The sequence below is a fragment of the Vulpes vulpes genome, chromosome 5 (genome assembly GCF_048418805.1).
Source record: "Vulpes vulpes isolate BD-2025 chromosome 5, VulVul3, whole genome shotgun sequence".
Classification (NCBI taxonomy): Eukaryota; Metazoa; Chordata; class Mammalia; order Carnivora; family Canidae; genus Vulpes; species Vulpes vulpes.
In genome coordinates this window covers 17,323,234-17,345,555 of record NC_132784.1, presented here as the reverse complement: position 1 = coordinate 17,345,555, position 22,322 = coordinate 17,323,234, and the positions used below count along the sequence as shown (strand labels likewise).

The following is a 22,322-nucleotide window of genomic DNA, read 5'->3' as shown; positions in this document are numbered from 1 at the left end:
GGTCTTAGGGCACCTTCTCCCCTTTCTTTGTGTGTTGATTCACAAATTACGTGTGAAATCTTTAACCATGACTGTTAATTTCATAATAGGCTTTCAAACCCACAATCATATAATGCATCACAGAGTTTTTATCTCAGCCATCCCTGCCTACATCTATCCAGGGAGAGCTAAAGGGAGCTGAGCTGAGGGTACTGTACTACTGGGGCTGGACTATTGTGCAAGAACACGGGTCGTCTTGTTCCTCAACAAAGCACCACAGAAGAGCTCAAAATACTTAGAAAACTGACTTCCATGTGGCAAGCCAGCTCCTTCTCACCTCAACCTTCTGCAAGTGCTCTGCCCTCTCAGACCCAGATATAGCCCTTCACATGAAAAGGAAAATTTTTCTTTCCTTTTAAGATTATTTATTTACTCAACCTCTGGGTGATTCCAGAGGCTTTCTGTGACTGGCCTACAGAAAGGTTCTCCTCTCAAAGGTTCAGAGAAGGAAAAGAAAGAAACTACAACAGAGGACTTGGCATATCAGGTTCATTTATGTGGTGACAAGTAGAATTTCTGGAGTGAAATAAACATTGGCGGCCATCTGTCACGACATCAACGGATTCAATTATGTGGTGGGAAGCAGCCTGAATACTCAGGGGCCATACCTACAACTTATTCCAAAGAGCAGCCATTAGAAATGGAAATGAGTTAATTCAAAAGGCTGAAGGTAATAAACATGGCAAAATGGCTCTTCCTGTGTCCTCCTACCAACCAAACTTAACCAAGGGATGCTGATTCATTTATCGCTTTGTGGCCTGTTCACAGTTTTAAATAATATGAAGCCCAATGATTTTCCTATAAAAGAAAAGAAAAGGAAAAAAAAAAAAAAGGTAATTGCATTCTTAAACCACCCCAGCCAGTGAGTCTCACTAGTCCTCCTGCTGTGGACAGGAACAGGGCCCTCTGTATGGGAAAGTTCTCCAGACTCCTGGCTTTGGATATAAAAGAACACTGGTGAGCTTCTGATGTAGGAGCTATTGTGGGGACTGGGGCAGGGGGCACACGGTAATTTCTGCATGATAATCCTTCAGGAACAAGTCAAAGCCTCTTTGGGGAATGGAATGGAAGGGAATGCTGAGACCACATCCAGTTGTGGAGACATGGGGGAAATGTTCTTGGCTGTCCTGCTTTGTGGGACAAGAACCGCTACTCTCATGGCCACAGGAAGGATGCCTGCAGGCTGCACTGTGTAATTCCTGCTGGCCTTGGAAAGCTTCTATTATCTTCCTACCTTTTCCTTTCTTCTCTCTTTACCTCCTGTCTTGTGAGAGGTCCCATCTCTTCTAGTACCCATTCACTGCTCTAAGTCAGAGTACAATTCCTCAAGATCAGCTGAGCCTGGACAGAGGTGGCCTGGCATCACTCAATGACAGATGGTTTTAGAAGGTGCAGAAGGCCAGGAGTTGAGTCCTGACTATTTCTTCTACCTACTAACCATAGGATTTTAAGTCACACATATTCTGCAATTTCTCTTGATGACTTCAAATGTAAACTAGGTCATGCCATTTCCCTGCTCAAAACTTCCAATCATACTTAACATAAAATCCAGAATCCTTATTATGACCTGTTTTAAAGGCCCTACACTTTCTGTATCTGAAGGACCTTATTTATGATGAGAAGCTGGTGGTCCTTCATATTGCTAACCGCCTAAATGCAATAAAATTTTCTGATTGCTTTCAAGATCTTTTCCCTATTTTTTTTTGTTTGTTTTCAGCACTTTGGCAATAAGATATACTTGTTTTTCTTCATAATTATCTTGCTTGGGGTTCACTGAGCTCCCAGGATCTGTAGGTTGATGTCATTCATTCATTTCAGAAAATTCTTAGCCATTATCTTTTCAAATATGTCTTCTGGCCATTCTCTCCTCCTTCTGAGATTCCAATGATATATAAATTGGGCTGTTTGATATTGTCCCATAGGTCTCGTATGTTTTTTTTTTCTTAATTTTTTTCTTTTTGTTTCAATTTGGACAATTTCTCTTGATAAGTCTATTGGTAAGTTCACTGATTTTTTCTCTGCTGCTAAGGCCACTGAAAGAGTTCTTCATTCTGCTATATTTTTCAGCTTTAGCATTTTTTCCCTTGGCTTTGAGAAAAAGTCTCTAGCTTTCTGTTGAAATTCCCCATCTGTTTGCATATATCGTCCACCTTTTTCACCAAAACTTTTAATACATTTATCCTAGCATCAGTCTCCACAGGAATGACTCTCTGGTGGTGAAGCTCTGGCTGTTGTGGCTGATACTCTGTGGCAGCCCAGTGGGGCCACATTCCACTCCACCTCTTCCCCTTTACTCACACTGTGCCTTGAACCCATGTCCTTCTAGGTATTAGCTTTGCCAATTCCTACTCATCCTCAAAGACTTACCTAGTGCTTCATTTTCCAGAAAGAATCCCCCGACTTCCACTTCTCCATTTTTACATGTTGTTGTTGGCACTAAACATATTTGGCAAATACCTATTCCTCCTTCTCTCAATCCATTAGGTAACTCACTTTCACAACAGTGAGAGAAATTTCCTGCTCTCATGTTGCAGACAGTCTAATGTAAATCCAGACTGTCAATAACAAAAACAAGAATATTGTATGTGTAATACTAACAGTGACTTAATAATACCAACTAAACACTTACTATGGGGTAGATGCTCCTCTTAAGTGCTTTATATTCATTATCTCATTGAATACTTACAAATATCTATATAGTAGATAATCCAAGCCTACTTAAAGAGATGAAGAAACTAAGACTCAGAGATTAAGTAACTGCCCTAGGGACACTACTTGTAGGTGGTAGAGCTGGAATCCCAACCCCAAGCTAATTCCAGCTTGTCCTCTTTAAACCATGCCTATACTGCTTCTTCTAAATAATTGTAAGAGAGTATAAATAGTGTCCTAGTAGGAGTTCAGAGAGCAGGGTGCCCCCGAGGTGTGGAAGGCAGTCTGGGAGCTGAGAGAGGTTAATGTGACCCTTCTTCACTGGGCAGTAAGATGTTGCTTTGCATACAGTAGGTACATAATGTCTGCTAAATTAATGACGAGAATCCAGCAATGTTACTTATACAAAATAATATTACGAGGTTTAGCTAAGGGGTGTGTGGGTTGCTCAGTCAGTTGGGTATCTGCCTTTGGCTTGGGTCTTGATCCCAAGATGGAGCCCCATGTAGGGCTTCCTGCTCAGTGCCGGGTCTGCTTCTCCCTCCTCCCCACCCCCGGTCTTGTGCTCAGTATGTCTCCATCATAGATAGATAGATAGATAGATAGATAGATAGATAGATAGATAGATGGGTTTAGGCAAAAAAGCCGAATAAATAAAGGCCATATAAAAACATTTCCCAGGGATGCCTGGGTGGCTCAGTGGTTAAGCGTCTGGCTTTGGCTCAGGGAGTGATCCTGGAGTCCTGGGATCGAGTCCCACATCGGGCTCTATGCATGGAGTCTGCTTCTCCCTCTGCCTATGTCTCTGCCTCTCTCTCTGTGTCTCTCATGAATAAATAAATAAAATCTTTAAAAACAACAACAACAAAAACCCATTTCCCGGTATTTCTTTAATAGTTCCTATCATCCTAACTTTTTTGTAGGGGAGCAAGTCTGTGTTTTCTGACCTCTGAGAAAGCTCCATAATTAGGCAGTGAAACAAGCGTAATTCAAACTCCTACTACTGTATCTGCGACCCAGGAGTCATGCCAAAAGATTTTGTAGGATCCACGCACACAGGGGCAGCAGCTCTACTCCCATCTGCCAGAGCACCCACCATCCCTCCCTGGGCCAAATCCTAGAGTGTAGCTCCTTTCTAATCCCAGAGTTAAGTTGACACAGAAATGTTCTAATTACTCAACCAGCAGGCCTGTGAGGCTTTCCACACATTTTAGTTCATCGTACAGATGGGGAAAAATAGAATAAAAGACACAACCTTCTGACTTAAAATTGCTTTCACGGCATCCTCCACTTCCTCCTGATTGCTGAGGTCAACTGTCCAAACGTGGGGCCGGCCGATGAAAACTTCAGCATAAGGATGCTGGGAAGTCAGCTGGAAGAGAGAGACAGAACACCTGAGTCTCACAAATACTTTTTTTTCCTAAACCTTCTGTGGTAGATGAAGCGTTATGCTTTTTATGGCATTGTACTCGCGTAGCTAACAAGACATTTTTGTCTCTCCCTGATGATCAAAACCTCCTGAGGTCCCATAACTGAAGAACAATAAAAGAGTGATAGCTCCAGATCTTAAATCCCACTTGGAAATGTCAAAACCAGGTGACACATTGGCTGTTACAGGTGGCTTCAATTGCCAAAGCGACACCAAGATACAATGAAAATTTAACTGTCATATCCCAGCCCTAAAAATCACCTAGATCACCTAGATCTGTTAAAAAACAGGGGTGAGGACACACAGTTAAGCATAAGAAAAGTCATAGGAGGACACGTAATGGCACAAGTGAAATGTGAAGAAAGGGAAATAAGGCGACCAGAAAAACAGAGAATTTGGTAATGGTTTCAGGACTAATCATTAGCATAACAACGAAGCATCAATACTTATAAAGACAATTTGGATTCAGCAAAACTCTAAATTCAGAGCTTTTATTTTAAGAACAAAGTGGGGGCCAGACTTGAAGAGTCCATTCTTTGACAGCTAAATTTACCACTCAAACTGGCTTCCACCTTTATTCTTGTATCCCTTTCAGGGAGTAATGTGAAGGGAACTTTCTGGACATTGGTAAGAGCATTCTCAGTTCTCACAAAGACTGGGGTGCTACCTTGATCTGTGAATCTGTGAGTGAGGGACAGGGGGTGCAGATGCCTCACGACTGGCTATAGTCCTACACGAGGCAGGCTGTCCTCTTCCCATACAGCTTGCATGTGCCCTGCTGGGCTTCCATGTGGGCTCACAGAATCTAACTCTTTGGCACCATTTTAATATACATTGAATTTCTCAGAAACATAATTACCATGTAAATCAAGGGATGCTTGTACTGTTTTCTTTGGAACTTCACCAATAAGCTGTTACTGCTTTGGAAAAACCAGGGCAGCAAAGTCAATGTCACTCAGATTACATGAGTCTCCAATACAACACCCCCAAATTAGTCTCTATTTGTAGCTCTCATATTAATGGCAATGGCTATTATATGCATATATATAAGCACTTTATAACTTACCTTTCTCTTTTATAATATCACTTATGAGCAAAAAGGGCTGACCATATTCAACTGAATGTTTTATTCTTCTTAAGAACAAACTTACTCATTGTAAGGAGGAATGAGACTTGTTTTCTACTATAGTTCTTGGGTACGGTATGGTATTTCTTGACTATATATACACCAAAATATGTATTTTCTTACTGTAAATTCTTTTCCTTTATATTAGAGTTACGGAATCATTCTTTTTTGAAATTACATATGTAGACAGGGTATATTATTTATGAATTTTATGTCAGGACAGAAAAATAGATCTTACAACCTAGTTGTAGGAGAAACAGGTGTTCGGTCTGGTAGGGTTGAGGCTATTGCTTTAGAAAGGCTAAGCTGGTTCCCTTTTTCTTTAGACTCTATAGACTCTAGTATACTCAGAGAATGGGATGATTTAACTGGCCCCTCTCCATCTCACTCCTAGCCACCATTCTTCCCATCCTACCTCACCAATTATGTGTACACTCTACTTAGAGCAGGAAACCCAGAATTTATCAGGCCTCAGCTCCTGGCCATTACTGGCATCCTCTCATGGAAATCATGGTTCGTTTGTTCTCTCTTTCTCTCTTTTAAGGGCTATTTAGTTGAAAGAGAGGCAGGGGGAGGGGCAGAGGGATAGAGAATCTCAAGTAGACTCCCCACTGAATGTGGAGCCTGACTCAGGGCTATATCTTAGGACCCTGAGATAATGACCTGAGTTGAAATCAAGAGTCAGATGCTTTACTGACTGAGCCACCCAGGTGCCCCTGGAAATCATGCTTCTGAGGAGAAAATAACCCAGACTTTGCTCCTGCCCTCCTTTGCTAGAATCATGCCCCTCACTGGCCTGTTCATTTCTGTTCTTCTGACATGGACTTTCTTTTGCTCAGCGATAGAACCTACAGAGTGACTGTAGCAGCTTCATGGAGCTGGGGAAGCTTCATTTTTCTTTTTCCCCCTCAACACACATTTTTAGATTCAACATATATCAGTGAAGCCCCTGGCTGGCCCAGGCACTGTGCTAATCACCCACATATGCATTTTTTATCACGTTTCTTATGTATCAATGAGAATTTTGAGATTTACAGGCATTTATAATTCCACAAGACCACACAGCCAGGAAGTACAGAGCAAATTCAAATTGAGATCCTTCAACAACGCATTAGCTTTTGACAGAAAGGAAGATGACAATTATCAAGTATCTACTGGTTTCTTAAGACAAAGATGGAAAGAAAGCCTTAAGTAAACTCCAATCTTTAATCACGCTCCTAAAACCTGCCAAAACTTTGAAAAAAAAATCCCAGGATTGAATTTATTCCTGCAGTAGAGCTTTTTGAAGATGAGCAAAATGTCACCCCGTTTTCACTTGGTGGCCTGGAGAACAAAGTGATTAATTCTTCCGATGGAATCAGGGTAAATTAAAGTTGCTGTCACTGTCACTCTGCAGCCACTTACATATTGGCAAGATCTCTCCCCACCGCTCCTTTGTAAGGTCCCTGTTTATTTGCAAGGTTGCTCTAAGCACTTGGAAAATACAAAACGCTGAGCCATTATCATTTTATTCATTTACATTTATTGAGGGTTACTTAATTTTAATGAGTAAGGCATTTCATGATTTATTATTTCCCCTCTGAATGATATGCTCCCCCCTGTTAATTTATTGAGAACTATCTGATCTGAGCTACTTCTCTGTATATCAATCAGTAAATTTACTGGAGTATAGTTTGTAAAAGTAATGAAAATCTTATTATATATGAGACATTACTTCAGAGCGGCTATTAAATTTCTAAGGAGAACGTGAGTTCTCTTTATGGAAAAAAAACCCTGAAGCCAAAGAATTTCTAATGGTTTACAAAATGTCCAAATAATGATTAAGAACTTGCTAATGTTTTCCCAACATAAAGATAAAAATCCAATTTGTATCACATTGAAAGTAGAACTTGAACGGACCACATTACTTAAAGGCATATGGAACGTTTTCCCTTGAGTATATATTTTGCGGTTTTAAAAATTGGTCCAATGTAAAAGACAAAAATAAAACTAAACTCTTGGGCAGCCCGGGCGGCTCAGTGGTTTAGCGCCACCTTCAGCCCAGGGCGTGATCCTGGAGACCCGGGATCGAGTCCCACATCAGGCTCCCTGCATGGAGGCTGCTTCTCCCTCTGCCTGTGTCTCTGCCTCTCTCTCTCTGTGTCTCTCATGAATAAATAAATAATCTTTAAAAAAACTAAACTCTTATGTAGATATTTAGACTTTTTTCTATTCAAGGCAAAGGAGGGACATATGCAATTTATATACAGATTGATTTACATGGATTGATCATTGCTTAACTGGAAAGACTAGCAGGGGCATGAAAAAACAGCTTTGTAGTTATGTCCACTTTGGTTAAAATTTCTCCATTTGCAGGGTGAAAAAAAAAAAGAATAACTGATTTCTAGGGATGTTTGACCCCTGGACATCTATAGAACTCTTGATAGCTCTCTTCCAGTGAAAAGCAACTTTGGTTAGGGCTTTTGAGGGCTGAAAGAGCAGAGTAGGTGGCCCACCTGGCCCTGAGGTCAAGTTCATTGGGTCTTCCCAAAGCTGTGTGATGTTGCTGGCTCCCAGCCTGCTCTCGGCACTGTCTCCCACAGAGAAGGAGAGAGACATCAGATGGAACCTGCCCTCCTGCATAAAGCCAAGTGACCCTCTTGCGATTTCCCTCCAACTCATCAACATTCATGCCTTTTCAGCTTGAAACCCCTACTTTTCCTTTACAGCACAGCTCCACCATCCACCCCTTTTCAGTTAACCCAGCAAGTTCTCCACTTGGCACAATGCCAAGTTGACACCCCCTCCTTGATTGACTTAGCTCTTCCTTTCTGTATCAAAATTTGACCTCCTGGAAAACAGGAAATGTGTCTTATTAAGTTTGCCCAATATGGCAGCTAGTACCATGGATCCTGTGGGGACACAATGAACATCTGTCAACAGACCTTCTGCATCCAGCCCTCCTGTGGGAACCCAGGACTGATGAAGTCATCTGTATGAGGTCATTTGCAGAGCAACTACTGAGAGGATCCCACAGTGCCATTCTAACTGGAATCCCATTTAAGCACTGGCGGAGTCATCTAAAGGGATGGGAGGAACCAAGCATGGGGAGAGGGCGTGTGGGCAGCTCCAATGCCTAGTCTCTTTTTATGCCATGAAGAATGAAAAGCTTCCGCCATCCCAACGAGAAGCAAATTACTAGGTGATGACAACTGATAGGAAATGATGAACATCCTTTCCTCAATAACTTTTACTGGTGGATCTGATCTCTAACATTACAGCATTCCCTGGGAAATGGATTGAGTGTCCTAAAGTTTTTTTGTTTTTTTTCAGGAAAAGATACTCAGTTGTAATAAAGTGTCATCAAAATCTTTAGAATTATCAATAACAGAAAGGTGCCAGTTGCCAATGTAGCCTAAGATACTTTTGGGGATCCCTGGGTGGCTCAGTGGTTTAGAGCCTGCCTTTGGCCCAGGGCATGATCCTGGAGTCCTGAGATCGAGTCCTGTGTTGAGCTCCCTGCATGGAGCCTGCTTCTCCCTCTGCCTATCTCTTCCTCTCACTCCCTGTGTGTCTCTTGTCAATAAATAAATAAAATCTTTAAAAAAGAAAGATACTTATGACTGATCATTTTCCAAAGGTTCATATATAGAAACAGCAGTGAGAAAAGACAGGTTTCTTAGCTTTTCATGTATTCAAAAAAAAAAAAAATCACAATGAGGGGAAAAAGAAAACCACCATTAGAACTACCATAATAACTGTTGTAGGCAAGATCTGCTGACACAGGGTAAAAATAAATGGGCAAAAAGTTTGAAGAGAACCAGAATATTTGCAGTTTCAAAATATTTTTTCCAATATAGAGAAAAATAGTAACTTTCTAGTGAAGAAACCCAGCAGACACGACTTCAACCAAGTGATCAAGATGAACACTATCAGTAATTAGACATATTGATACCATGCCCCTCCACCATAGGGTACAGTGAGAAAGCTGCAACTTCTGTAACTTTCTTGCTAAAAATGTGTCATCTCAAACTGACTACAAAGACAACCACCTGTCAGCTTCAAAGTGGGCAAGGGTATAAAAAAACACCCAACTAGTGCTCTTTCAAAGTGTCATGGTCGTGAAAGACAATGAGTGAAGAATGGTCACAGACTGGAGGAGATTCAGGAGGCATGGCAGTTAAATGCACTGCAGGAGCCTGGACTGGATCTCAGCCTCTACAAGGAATGAGATTCCGACATGTGCTATGAATCTTGACAACGTTACACTAAGTAAAACAAGCCGGTCATGAAAGACCAAATAGTGTATGATTTCACTTACACTGGAAACCTAGAAAAGGAAAATTTAGAGAGCAAAATAGAAGGGAGATTACCAGGGTCTGTGGGGAGTTGTTATTTAATGAACACAGTTTCTGTTTCAAATGATGAGTAAGTTCTGGAAATGGGTGGTGGTTACGGTCGCACAAGACTGGGAATATATTTAATACCAGTAAACTGTACACTTAAAATGCTAAGTTTTAAATTATGTATATTTAATCACAAGGAAAGTAAAAAAAAAAAAAACTATAGATAATTATCGTCTTGTGGGCAGAAAAACCTCAGAGATTTCTTACATCTAACTGAAAACGTAGGGATGATTCATTGGCCCAAATTTATTTATTTATTTATTTTCTTTCTTTTCTTTCTTTCTTTCTTTCTTTCTTTCTTTCTTTCTCTCTCTCTCTCTCTCTCTCTCTCTCTCTCTCTCTCTCCCTCCCTCCCTCCCTCTCCTCTCCTCCCCTCTCCTCTCCTCTCTTCTCCTTTTTTTTTTTTGGCCCATTTTCTATCCTAAACTCTATCCCAAAAGTTTCAAAGAAGTTAGTCGCACAGGAGAGCAGAGATTCCTAAACTGAGATGTTCTCACTGTCGGGGAACGTCTCTTCAGATCAATCCAAAGAGTAAGCTCTTCAGTGCCGGGCTGAGCACTCCTGATCTGTGCCCTGGCACCTCTCACAACACCTGGCACACAGTGTGCATTAAGGATTGCTGACAAGTGACTTCCCTCAAAGGAACAGCTCCCCCAAAGGAAGAATTCAAATGTACCGTACCAGCAGAAGGAAAAGCAAGCATGCCAGCCAACACACACACAGGTCATGCGGGCCACAGATTCTCCTTTTTGAGGATTATTTATGGATCTCCATCCTCTTCCTCCACCTCCTTTGGCCTCTCTGCCATTGACAGGGAGGGCCAGAAAAGAGAACTCTCAAAATAATCGGCTCTGTGAATTGGTAAGATCTCTGACTGACCAGGGAAGAATGAGCATGGAAAATGCATTTTGTGTTCTTTCTGGGGAAAGGGGAGTTTGGGATAATCAACTCAGGAAGGTTAAAACGTATCAGGCCTGAAAAGCATGTGCTTTAATCATAGTGCTGCTATACTGCAGCTCCATCATGGGTGCCCACCAGTGCCATCTCCCAGGGGAAGGCCCCCAATGACAGGGGCACCGCCAGGATTCCAGCTTGTAGGGGCTTCCTCCTTGTGAGCAGCCCACAGAGCCACAGAAATAATAAGAAAATCAATCTTATGGTCTCTTGCACACACCTGTCTCAGACTAGCTACAGAAACACCAGCTTGATCACCCACATGCTCTAAATGACTTGTTTATTGCCCCAAATCGAATCCAACTGCCTTCAGTGGTGATTCATCGCCTGCTGTGGATTTTTAAGAGGATCTCTGAAAGCAATTCAAATAAGGCTTCTGCAAACAGTTTGAGCAATGGCAGGATTACTTCTCAGGATGCTGTCTGCTGATGGTAGCCTAGAACACCAGGCATGTGACTTCAGTTGCCCATCCTATGTCTCGTCTCTCTGGGTTGACAGTTAAGAACCTCACGACGGAGGGCCTACTCTTTATTCCCCCTCAGCCCATTGTGGAGAGCAGACTCTCCAACGATGCCTTAAGTTAGCCAGTGGATTTCCTGATTCCACCAATTCTAAACATTCAAAAAGTCAGCGCTCAGCCACTAAGGAGGCTAGAGAGGTCTGTGGGAAACAGGACAGAGCTGAGACAGAGTGAGATGATGCCCCAGTTTGTAGAGGGGCAGAACTGGAGGTGAGGCCTGGCTCTGTCACCACCCCATTAGGAGGCGGCATCAGCCGTTCCTCCCTGGGCCCCTGCACGCTCCCTCCTCCCACCCAGCTCTGTTAAATGGAGCTGACGCTACCTGCTGTCCAAGGCCAGGAGGTCTGAATGAGCCCCGGCACTCAGCAAGCAGCAAGGATTCAGGCTGCTGGAAGCAGGATGGTTTTGTATAGATGCTTACCTCTCTCAGAGTTGGCTTGCCAATGAAAAAGTCTGTGTTCTTGCTGCTTTTGGGTGGGCTGAACTTGGGGTTCAGAAAAGCACATCCATTTGCGATGGCCTCCAGGGGAGCTGGGCCCTCATAAGGGAACCCGAGTCCAACAAACAACTGTAAGACAAAAAAGCACACCATATATAAACACAGCAATCAGGCCCGGTGGCCCTGGCTCACAGGGGGCTATTCTGTGCTTCATCCCCATGTGGAAACCTCAGAGACTCTGGAAAATTCCCAGGCCCTAGGGGGTAGGGTGAAGAGAAGGCAGCTCACATCAGGAAGTGAAAAACAGGACCGGGGACCATTAGGGGCTCATGAAGCTGCTCAGGTCATTATGTCCTCCTCTTCTGGGGGTGGGGAGGGAAGTAAATAAATAAATGTGTATGGGGAGGTGCCTGGGTGGCTCAGTGGTTGAGCATCTGCCTTCGGCTCAGGGCATGATCCTGGGGTCCTGGGATCGAGTCCCTCATCGGGCTCCCCGCAGGCTCCCTGCTTCTCCCTCTGCTTATGTCTCTGCCTCTCTTCCTGGGTCTCTCATGAATAAATAAATAAAATCTTAAAAAAAAAGAAAGAAGTGTGGAGGTGGGACAGTTGAGGGGGCAGGGAGGCAGGGGTATTCAAAGAATAAAACAACAACAACAAAAACCGAGACCCAACAATAATCTTTCTGTAACTCACCAGGAGACAAGACTGGAAAAACACTTGCTTAACTAAACAGAAGGTTTCTTCATTGAACCAAAGGAACAACAGGCCCTTTCAGGGACGCTGGGTGGAGGGACAGAAAGGTCACTTGGCGGTTTGATTACAGTTCAAATGGAGCGGCTTTAAAATGAGGGTAGGTCAGTAAACACGGGTTTTCGTAATGGGGCTTTCACTGGGGGACACCAACGACTTTGTTTTTATCTCCCCCTCAGTGGAGGCGAGCGGCTCTGAGCAGCTCACGGGCAGGGCTGCTTCCCTCCTCACAAGCACCCGGTGCGCTTCGGCCGGCGGGCGAGAGATGGCAGCAAACGCACGCTCTCCGGGCCTCGCGCACCGGGAGCTCCGGCTCCAGGGCCCGGGACAAAGCGGCCTTGCTGCAGCCGGATTCTCGGCCCCAAACTGAAGCAGCATCTCAGGGAAACGCCTCACTGCCTACCCCCGCCCCAGGGCTGGAGGGCTGTAAGCTAGTGACCCACTGGGTCCCTTACTCCACCCCCGCCCCCCCACCTCTCCCAGGGCTGGAGGGCTGTAAGCTAGTGACCCACCGGGTCCATCGCTCTGCCTGCCCCCCCCCCCCACGGGTCTCTCCCAGGGCTGGGGGGCTGTAAGCTAGTGACCCACTGGGTCTGTCACTTCGCTTCTCTGCTCCCCGCCTCCACCTCCCACGGAGGGTCTCTCCCAGGGCTGGAGGGCTGTAAGCTAGTGACCCGCCAGGTCCGTTGCTCCCAGGAGCCAGTGCTGAGATGGCTCCAGCCTCCAGAGGCACACGGATCACGGAAGGATAACTGGGCCCCACGGCATCCTTCCCTCCTGCCATCAGGCTGAGGAACACCCACACAGCCAGGCCCCGGAGTGAAGGATACTGGTGAAGGGGATACAAGGCAGGCTCGAGTGAGTCTCCTCTCTGGGGCCCCTCCCCAGCAATTCCGTCTTCGCAGGGGGCGTCAATGGAACGGCTGCTTAGAATGATGCGGGGCCAAGAGACCTGGGTCCCAGGTGTGGGTTCCCTGGGCACCACTGAGAGCCCCAGATAGTTTGTCCTGAGCGCTCAAAACCCGGACTGAACATTGAGCTTGGCCCACACTGGAAACACTGGAGCCCCCACAGGGATTCTTCTGGGACAAGAAACAAAAATCCCAGGTTTTCTGGGTAGACTCCCTATCCTATGACTGTATGTTCTTTTTGCACGAAACAGGGTACTTGACCTTTTTTGCTTGTTTGTTTTGGAGGAATAGCCTTTCATTTCCTATAAAACCTTGAGATGACCAAATAGAACTGCCAGGGACCTCCGCTGGAGGAGTTGAGGAGAGCAGCTATGAGTGGCCAGCAGAGCTCCCACTGCCAGCTGGGGGCACTAGCCCTCGGGCAGAACCTCTGCGGATGTGTGGGTGAGGAACATCATGTTTGCAGGGGCCTGGAGGGTGTAGGATAGGAGAAGCATCTCCATCACCACTTGGAGGCCGTTTCTGTATCTTATTCTTAACTTTTAAATATTTTAATTAATTTATTAGAGATAGATTGAGAACCTCAAGCAGAATCTTCACGGAGCACAGATCCCAACTTGGGGCTCTATCTCATGACCTGGAGATGATGACTTGTTCTGAAATGAAGAGGTGGACGCTTCACTGACAGGGCCACCCAGGCACCTCTGGATCTTACTCTTAGTAAGTAGCTGACAGGAGTGAAATTATCAGAGAGAACTGAAGTGTAGAGGGTGTGGCCTGAGCATGTGCCTGGGCGGTGGGTTGGGGGAGATGTCTGAGAACAGCAGAAGAAATGGAAGGCAAGACTGGGAGGGACTAGTCCCAAGACATTGCAGCTTTATTAAATATGAAGAATCCAGGGTTGCCATCCTTCAGGCTTTTGAGCCCTGTGATCCGCCCTATCAGTTTTGGGGGAGGATATGCAGCCTCTCCAGGGGAAAGATGACCTCTCTCAGGTGGTGGTTGGGTATAAGAAAGCAAAGAGCTTCCAAATCCTTTTGACTCTGAGAAGAAAAGTGCTGGAAGATACAGATGGGGTGGGGGGTCTCTGTGGGTTTAACCAGAGACCTGGAGCCCACAATGTGTCCTGACCTCTGAAAATCAGGGCCTGCCATAAAGTGCCAATACCTTCATCAATCCTAAATTACAAAGAACTTTGGAGGAAATGCAGGATGCACAATGACTATTTAAATGGAAAATCCTGGAAAAAAATTTAATTAGCTCCTTCGGACCAACCAATCTGAACCCATTAATTAAAAGGATTTGAGGCTGTTGCCTAATGGACTTGAATGTGACCTAGGTTTAATTATATCTGAGTAACAATTTGCACCATCTCGGCTGCCCTGCTGGCATCGAAAATATCTCAGTACACAGAAAGTAAATAGTTCGGGCTAACTCTCCAAAGCTGCACAATTTGAGAATGAAGCTTACGCAAATCCATACAATTTCTTGGCAATGAGTTTTCTAGTCACGTTAATTAGGATTGCAGGAAATGCAGGACTCAGAAACACCAAAATAACAGTTGTCACTTCTGTCAATAAGCAATTTTTTCTCATTTCCTGTGTACTCATTACCTGTGACATTATAATGGAGCAGACGCATTAAGGTCAAATAGCACACTTGAGGTTTGAATCACAAAAGGGTAGGCAGAGAGAGCACCTCACCAGCAAAGGGCATCCCAGAAACTTCTGAGTACCAGGGTCTTGGCACACATCAGAGCCTTAACCATACTCAATTTCCTTCCCCCCAGTCCCCAGCACTGTGCTATGTACAGATCTCCGCAGCACAGGAGCAACAGACACAACACAAGAATGCATTCAAGCAGAGGCTTACCTTTTCAAGAGGAAACTGGGTGTATTTTATTTATACTTCATCTGGCCTTCAGAAGCCCAGAATTGAATGAAGATATTCCAGATGAAGGAACCATCTTCATGGCTGCAATTCCTCCCCCTATCAGTAAGCATTTTTAAACCAGGGGAATCACATGCTCTAAAATTAAATTTTTGAACTTAACACTGAGCAAGAGAAAAGGGAGGAAGCACCACAGATTTTAGTCACGGCACAGGACCGGAACATTCCTACATGTCCACAAACGGTTCAATAAAGCCACTCAGAGTCTTCCTCTGTGCGAAAGGAGAAACGGAAATTGTTTTAAATCCCTAAATCTGGAGTAGTTAACAGAGAATCCTTTCAGCAGGAATAGACGTGATTCTTAGGAGGACTCCACGTGAGTTCGGTCTGTTTCTAGTCACTATGGATGGGGAACATCAAGAATATCCAAAATAGAAGACACTCATTGAACCTAATAGCTTTTCTGACTAGCCTGAACTAGCTAAATTAGTGGACTGGTTCAGGAGGGAGTCAGGGCAATGAATCCATCTTAGCTTATGCAGTAAATTGAATACTGGCACAAAGTGATGAGGACAATGTGGTAGCTGACAGCACAGAGTCTAACTCAGGCCAACCGGAGCTCAAATCCCGACTGCATCACTTCCTAGTTCTGTAACTGTGGGAAATGGTTAATGCCTCCTCCTACAGATTAGCTGAGGTCCATTGACAACATACTCTCTCCAGCTGTGGGACCTTACTCAGGGTACCACAAGCTCTCCAAACCGTCCTGTCACATATATAATGGTGAAAATAATAGTGCTTTATTGCATGAGGCTGCTGCAAATACTAAATGAGATGTTTCGTAGAAACGATATATTCCAGAGTTGGGGCTGAAGTAAAATGTTCATTGAATAGGAGTCTGAATCCAGATGAAACTTCATGCAGCTGCACACTCATGACCTTGTATTGTTTAGCTGGAGTTTAGATGTGTGTGAGCTGTGCTTGTGGGTTTTATAAGATGTTCGGCACCTGTATGTGTATTTATGAGTTGTCCCTATTTCATAAAGTATCTGGACTAAAAAAGGGGGGGCGGGAGGACATCCATGAGAAGAGCAAGAAGGCATGGTTTATGGTGGCTGCCTCATGGAGAGGCCAGTTCCATGAGCCAGGTGCTATTGCTAAGCCTTACTTGTTTCTTCCTCATTTAATGATGGAGAATCCCTGTAGTATTGGTAATGTATCTTTGAAAAGAATCTTTATATCTTTAAAAAGGATCCATATGGCAGCTGAGAATGGAGGAAGTGTATTCTCCTGAGAGATGATGCTGCCATGTAACCTCAAGGGTCCCTCTCTGGCCATGTGTCTGTCCCTTTCACACTTGATGCTGAAGGAAGAGAACAGTGGCCAAGATCTCTCCCATTAGGTTTGGCTATACCCTTTCACAGGCTGCCCACGTCCCTAACCTAAACTATAAGAAGATTCTCTTGCAAAGAACTAGAAGGGCAAAGGAGACAAGACAATGATACGAGTCAAGTATGTTTAAGTGCTCAGTTTGTCAGAGTTGGCTGCTATCGCAAAGGCTATTTTCTAGAGACCAGGTCACTGGGTAGGCTCCCAGACTACCCTAAAGTGGCCTTACCCTAAATAGGGCCTACACAACACAACAATACCAGAACCAAAAGTTCACACGTCGGTAATTTGGAAATGCCAGTTCAAAATCCAGGGGGCTGCAATTTCATTATAAATGCATTAACTTGGAGATGGGGTGGGTAAGAAAATATTGGGATAAGTTCTTAACTGTAGATGCTGATCATCTTCAGCCGCCCAGTATGAAATGTTTACTGTTGTAAGGTGTGAGGCAGCACAAAAGGCTTATTCACTGTCACATTAAGGATGGGCTCTCATGATACGGAGGTCAGAAGGCTTTTGTGAGAAGAGATCATTCATGAGGGCGCCTGGGTGGCTCAGTCATTCAAGCATCTGCCTTTGACTCCAGTCCTGATCTTGGGGTCCTGGGATGGAGCCCCACATAGGCTCCCCTCTCAGCGGGGAGTCTGTTTCTCTCTCTTCCTTTGCCCCTCCCTATCTGCTCATGTTCTCTCCTTCTCTCTCTCAAATGAATAAAATCTTTAAAAAAAAAAAACAAAAAAACAGCAGTAGTTCACCGACAGGGCATAGGAAGGGTTAGAGAAAATGGCTGGCACTATTGTAACAATCCCCATGATCATGTGCACCACAGTAACACAGATGTGCCCTGTTAAAATGTGCCTGATCATTGGCTTCTGTCCTTCAGAGTAAGTTCCTGCTCTTATTTAAAGGACTTCACAAGTCACAGTGCAACATTTTGCATGACTAAATGGTTGACCCTGCTTATAGCATCACAGTAGTTTTATGTTGGTATCACTCTTTATTATTGTTGCTACTTCTCCCTGTGTACTTTTCATGCGCTGTAGTCACTTGTAGTTTACTTGTTTGTCCCCTCTACCACATCTGTATACTGCTCACGGGCAAAATTGTCTTAGTCATCCCTGTAGCACGAACGCCTGGAATAAGGCCTGGAATGTATTCAGTAGTGAATGCACATTTGTCAGAAACATGAGCGAAAGAATAAATACTAATAGATTAGATCTTTCCAGCAATCAAGTGTCTCTGTGAGGAGGAGATGCTGAATGTTTTCATGTGTATATATGAGTGTGTGGATGTACTTCTGTTCCTGTGTCAGAGAAGTCACTGAATCACCTTGCTATACACTCTGCATTCTACACACATAGGTGAGAGGAGAAGAGGGAGAAAAGAGTATGTGTGTATACAAATTTTCTTTCCATCTGGCTGGAATGGGAATAATTTTAGTTATCAGCCACTCGGATGAAGCCTCCTTGACTATCTGAGGGTGAATATTTCCCTGTCTGAAATGGAAGATGGATTGCTCCATCACTAAGTAAGTGCGTGGGCTCTCTCACAGGCCACACCTGGGTGATATGTGGGCAATACAGTGGAGAGGCAGACACAGGGTATAGAAGGACAATGTCATTTGCTGTGGAAATCTTGGAGATTTAGGTATGTGATTCATGAGAAAAGCAAGAAGTCACTCTTATGGGCATGGTCCCAAGATCCCAAATGGCTAATGGATTTCATCCTCTTTCCTTCATTCTTTATATAATTACCTGAAGGCCTTATACAAGCTAGGCACTGTTCTAGGCATTGAAATTGTACCTGTAAACAGAACGGGCAAAGCTCCTCTGCCATCATGGAACTGCATAGGAGTCTGGGTCCCTGGGTGGTGGCCACCTCAAACCCCGGACTTCCGAGAGACTGTTCGACCACATCCAAGCTCAAAGTCATGGCTGATGGGCAGGAGGGCGGGGGGGGGGGGGGGTAGGGGGTGGGTCAGACAAGGGGATGGGATGGAACAGGGATAGTATATATTGCATATCCTTCAACCCTCATTTTTGAAGGAGCCTCCCATGCTAAGTTTGGGAGGGTGGGACCTGAAGAAGTTAAATTAGGAAGGAGCAGAAAGAAATCAAATTAAAAGAGATTAGGACTTGGGGCACTTGGGTGGCTCAGTGGTTGAGCATTTGCCTTTGGCTCGGGTTGTAGATCCTGGGGTCCTGGGATCGAGTCCCACATCGGGCTCCCTGCAGGGAGCCTACTTCTCCCTCTACCTGTGTCTCTGCCTCTCTGTGTGTCTCCCATGAATAAATAAAATCTTAAAAAAGAAAGAGAGAGAGAAAAAAAAAAGAAAGATGAGGACTTAACTCCAAAATAAAAACATGCAACCCTGTGCTGCCTGAAACTGTATTCCCAGTCTGTTGGACTGAAAGCCTTGTCTATGATCCTCTGATAAATAATTAATTCATCCAAATTTATATGGTGATTAGAAGAGTCTTTTAGATTCAACAACTTCCAGGCTCTTTTTAGCCCCAATTTTAGTGTGGCACCCAATTCCTGCATCTTTTTTTTTTTTTAAGATTTTATTTATTAATGAGGGGGGGAGAGAGAGAGAGAGAGAGAGAGAGAGAGCAGCAGAGACACAGGCAGAGGGAGAAGCAGGCTCCATGCAGGGAGCCTGACATGGGACTCAATCCCGGGTCTCCAGGATCATACCCTGGGTCGAAGGTGGCGCTAAGCTGCTGAGCCATCCGGGCTGCCCCAATTCCTCCATCTTTACAGACTCCCTGCAGCTGGAGTCAGCTAATGACACGTGCACTCTTGTGGCATGTCGGGTCAAACTTCTGCCAAGCACAGGGTTTCCTGGGCCTGGGTGCAGGGCTTCGAAGATGGCTCATATGGAAAAATAATGAGCGAGGAACTGATGAAGCATCAGTCAGTTCACCTGCCTCCAAACCTGAAGGAACACCAGGCTCACTTCCCTCTCCAGTAAGTCTGAGGAGTGTGCGAATCTCATTCATTCTCCAGACGTTTGCTTCTCTGTACCTCCAGTTCTCCACTTTCAACGTGGATTGGAATAAATCGCTTTTAAATTGCTCAGAGACACAGAGGAAGGAGTTAGAGGCAGAAAGGGTTATAAATGCAAAGCCTGACTGGTCTTTAGTGTCATTATTTCAAAGCCCAAGATCCATTCATTTTAGTGCCTGCTGCTGTGTTCTGGGTATGAGGGGAGTCTCTACAATACACGGCCTCATTTTCCTCGTATTTGCCAACTGTTTTAGCCATAATTCCAGTCGGAGTGCTTTAATACATTCTAGTTGGATGAACAGGCAATACAAAATGGGATCAGTGACATCCTGTGAAGGCACCAGTTTTTCAAGGATAAATCTATGCCCCTCACATTCAAAATTCAGGCTGCAGTCCTTGGCTCTTGGGTAATCTCTCACATCATGGCCTGGACATCCCAGGCCACTTCTCTTTTCCTCCCCGGGACATCGAGGACCTCAGCTTCGGCCTATTTCCCTTTTCTGACAGGGTAAATGGGTGGTAGGTAAGTCTGGGTTCTTTTAAAATTTCCAAGGCTGAGTAAGACATTCACGAGGCTGGGTTAATAGGAGTGCGCGAGACAGTAATGACACGCTGTTGAAAACCAGCGCTGCCAAATGTAATTTTAAAGGAGCTTGAGCTTTTTCTACCATCTGATGTGGGGAAAAGTAAAATGAGGCAAATGGCAAAAATAGCATTGCCACTAAAGGGCCCGGACATTCTAACGATTCTAAAATGTCATCCTGAGACAGAAAAAGAACGGAAAGCCGAGAGTGCAAGCTGGGGAACACGCTTCACTCCTGGATTGCCACAAATAGTCATTGGACTACATATGATCTTGCGAGGAAATGAGATCTTAATTAATACAAACCAGATCTCTGGCTAAGGAGATAATTTATCCAATTATTTTATTCATGGAATCACCAAATGACTTGGAGGTAGAAATGATAAAATATATTCACATATGGAGAAACTGAGGTAGAAAGGAGGTAGATATTTTGTTGGCTGGTGAGTGTCCATTCAGTGTTCTCCAGTTTGGGTGTTTATTCATGAGGATGGTACCTTAAGGGCCTAGCAGAGCTTTAATTTGCAAAATAAATAAATAAATTAAAATTAAAATAAAAAAAAAATCATGAGTAAGGGTCACCTCCCAGACAAAGTAAGTGACTGTGGGCAAGCCAAGCACTCTAGCCTACTTTTTCCTGTTTGTTTGTTTGTTTATTTATTTATTTATTTATCCTGTTTAAAATGAAGTTAACAACAACAATACCTTCTCCATCTACCTCTTTGGGCTGTTATGAGAATTAAACAGGAAAGCATATGTGAACACACTTGCCCAAATCCATATATCACACAATGATGAGAAATCACTGGTAAGCCACAGAGCCTCTCACCCACTCAGCCTTCTCCCTACCTTAAAAATGAAGACTCCCCACCAGTCAGGGCCCCGAACAGAAATATCCACTGTCCCATGAAGATAAGCTGCCCTGTGCTTTAAGGAAAGGATCACACTTGTTTTCTTCACTCTGATATCCCTTGCACCCTGAAGGGCTCCTCAAAGCCAAACTTGGTCTACTTGCAAGTCCTCTAATGTCATTTTGTACTTTCACAGAAGAATTATAGGCACTGGGTCAAAAGAATGCCTTCATCATGCCACCATAATACAGTTCTCCATCGGGGGCTCCCCCAGTTACCTAGACCATGGGGTCTGAAGTCTGTCTACGCCCGTGACAACTGGCCCCTCAGCCCCTTATCAAATGTTTCCTCCCACTATTTCCCAGCAATAGAGCAGCTGAGCGGCTTTGTGGCTCTCCCCTGAATGTGTCTTCTCCGCCCCCACCCTGTGACTCTCCCCCGTCTCCCCTGAGTGCCAGGTGCGTCCACACCCTGCCCATCGTTCACCTCCTACGTCTTTCACAGTGCCTTTCCTGCTTGAGCCTTCTACCATCTGAACTTCTTCTGTGTCCAGTACAAACTTTTTGAATGAGAAGGTGTGAGGAAAAGCCAGGTGGGGGGCCGATTCCTTGAATGGTGCCCTTAGGGAGGTGGGGGAGCCAAGTAGCCCAGGCTTGCTGGGAAAGCTGCTAAGTTATCACAAGGGCCTGACCCTTGAGACAGGCCTTCCCTTTTCTGTTTGCCACTGTATCCCCAGCCCCTCACTTGATGCCTGGCACAGAGTAGGTCTTTGGTAAATAAGTTTTAAAATAATTTTAGACTTAAAATAAGTTTTAAATAAGTTTTAAACCTTCCGCAATTAACTCTTAAGCTACAGCTGATCTAGAAAACCACTGCCCAGAAACGACCCAACGAGCTACTTTAACATCGCAAAGACAGCACGAGAGATTCTGATCCTGTCCGCAACACCAACAGAAACAAACTGTGAACAACATCGCTGATGGATTTTTACAGCATCACTCAAGACCTACCTTGGTTTCTCGGAGGAGAAATTGCAGGTCTCGTCCACTGAGGATACCGTGGTTTTTCACGTAACTGGGAATATTTTTCGTGCTGGAGCCATAAACAGTCGCGTGTACTTCCATGTACGTGTGAATAATGTCCAAATAGATTTTCTTATTCTAAAGAGGAGACACAAAGGGAAGGCATTTCTTTTTTTCTTTTCATTCTTGTAACAACCTGCCTCATAGCTGGAGGCCACGGAGACAGAGCTCTTAATATGGAGATTGTAGGAATTCGCCAATCCAACCCGTATTATTTCTTTCCAAAGTAATCTGACTGGATTTTGAGGGCAAACATAGTCATAGTGCCGCTGTACAATTCTGCAAGAAGGAACATATTATGCAGCAATATATTACT

At 44.4% G+C, this 22,322-nt stretch overlaps 1 protein-coding gene across 5 annotated transcripts in view; it reads right to left on the bottom strand.

Moving 5' to 3' along the window:
• Positions 1-22,322, bottom strand: part of MGAT5 (alpha-1,6-mannosylglycoprotein 6-beta-N-acetylglucosaminyltransferase) — a 333,678-nt gene that overhangs the window by 24,857 nt on the left and 286,499 nt on the right. For all 5 annotated transcript variants that reach the window (XM_072757610.1, XM_072757608.1, XM_072757609.1 and 2 more), the window contains 3 exons: positions 21,935-22,084; positions 11,524-11,670; positions 3,944-4,060 (listed from right to left, as the gene is read on the bottom strand). In XM_072757610.1, coding sequence (XP_072613711.1) covers positions 3,944-4,060; positions 11,524-11,670; positions 21,935-22,084 — 414 coding nt within the window. The remainder of the gene's footprint in view (positions 1-3,943; positions 4,061-11,523; positions 11,671-21,934; positions 22,085-22,322) is intronic.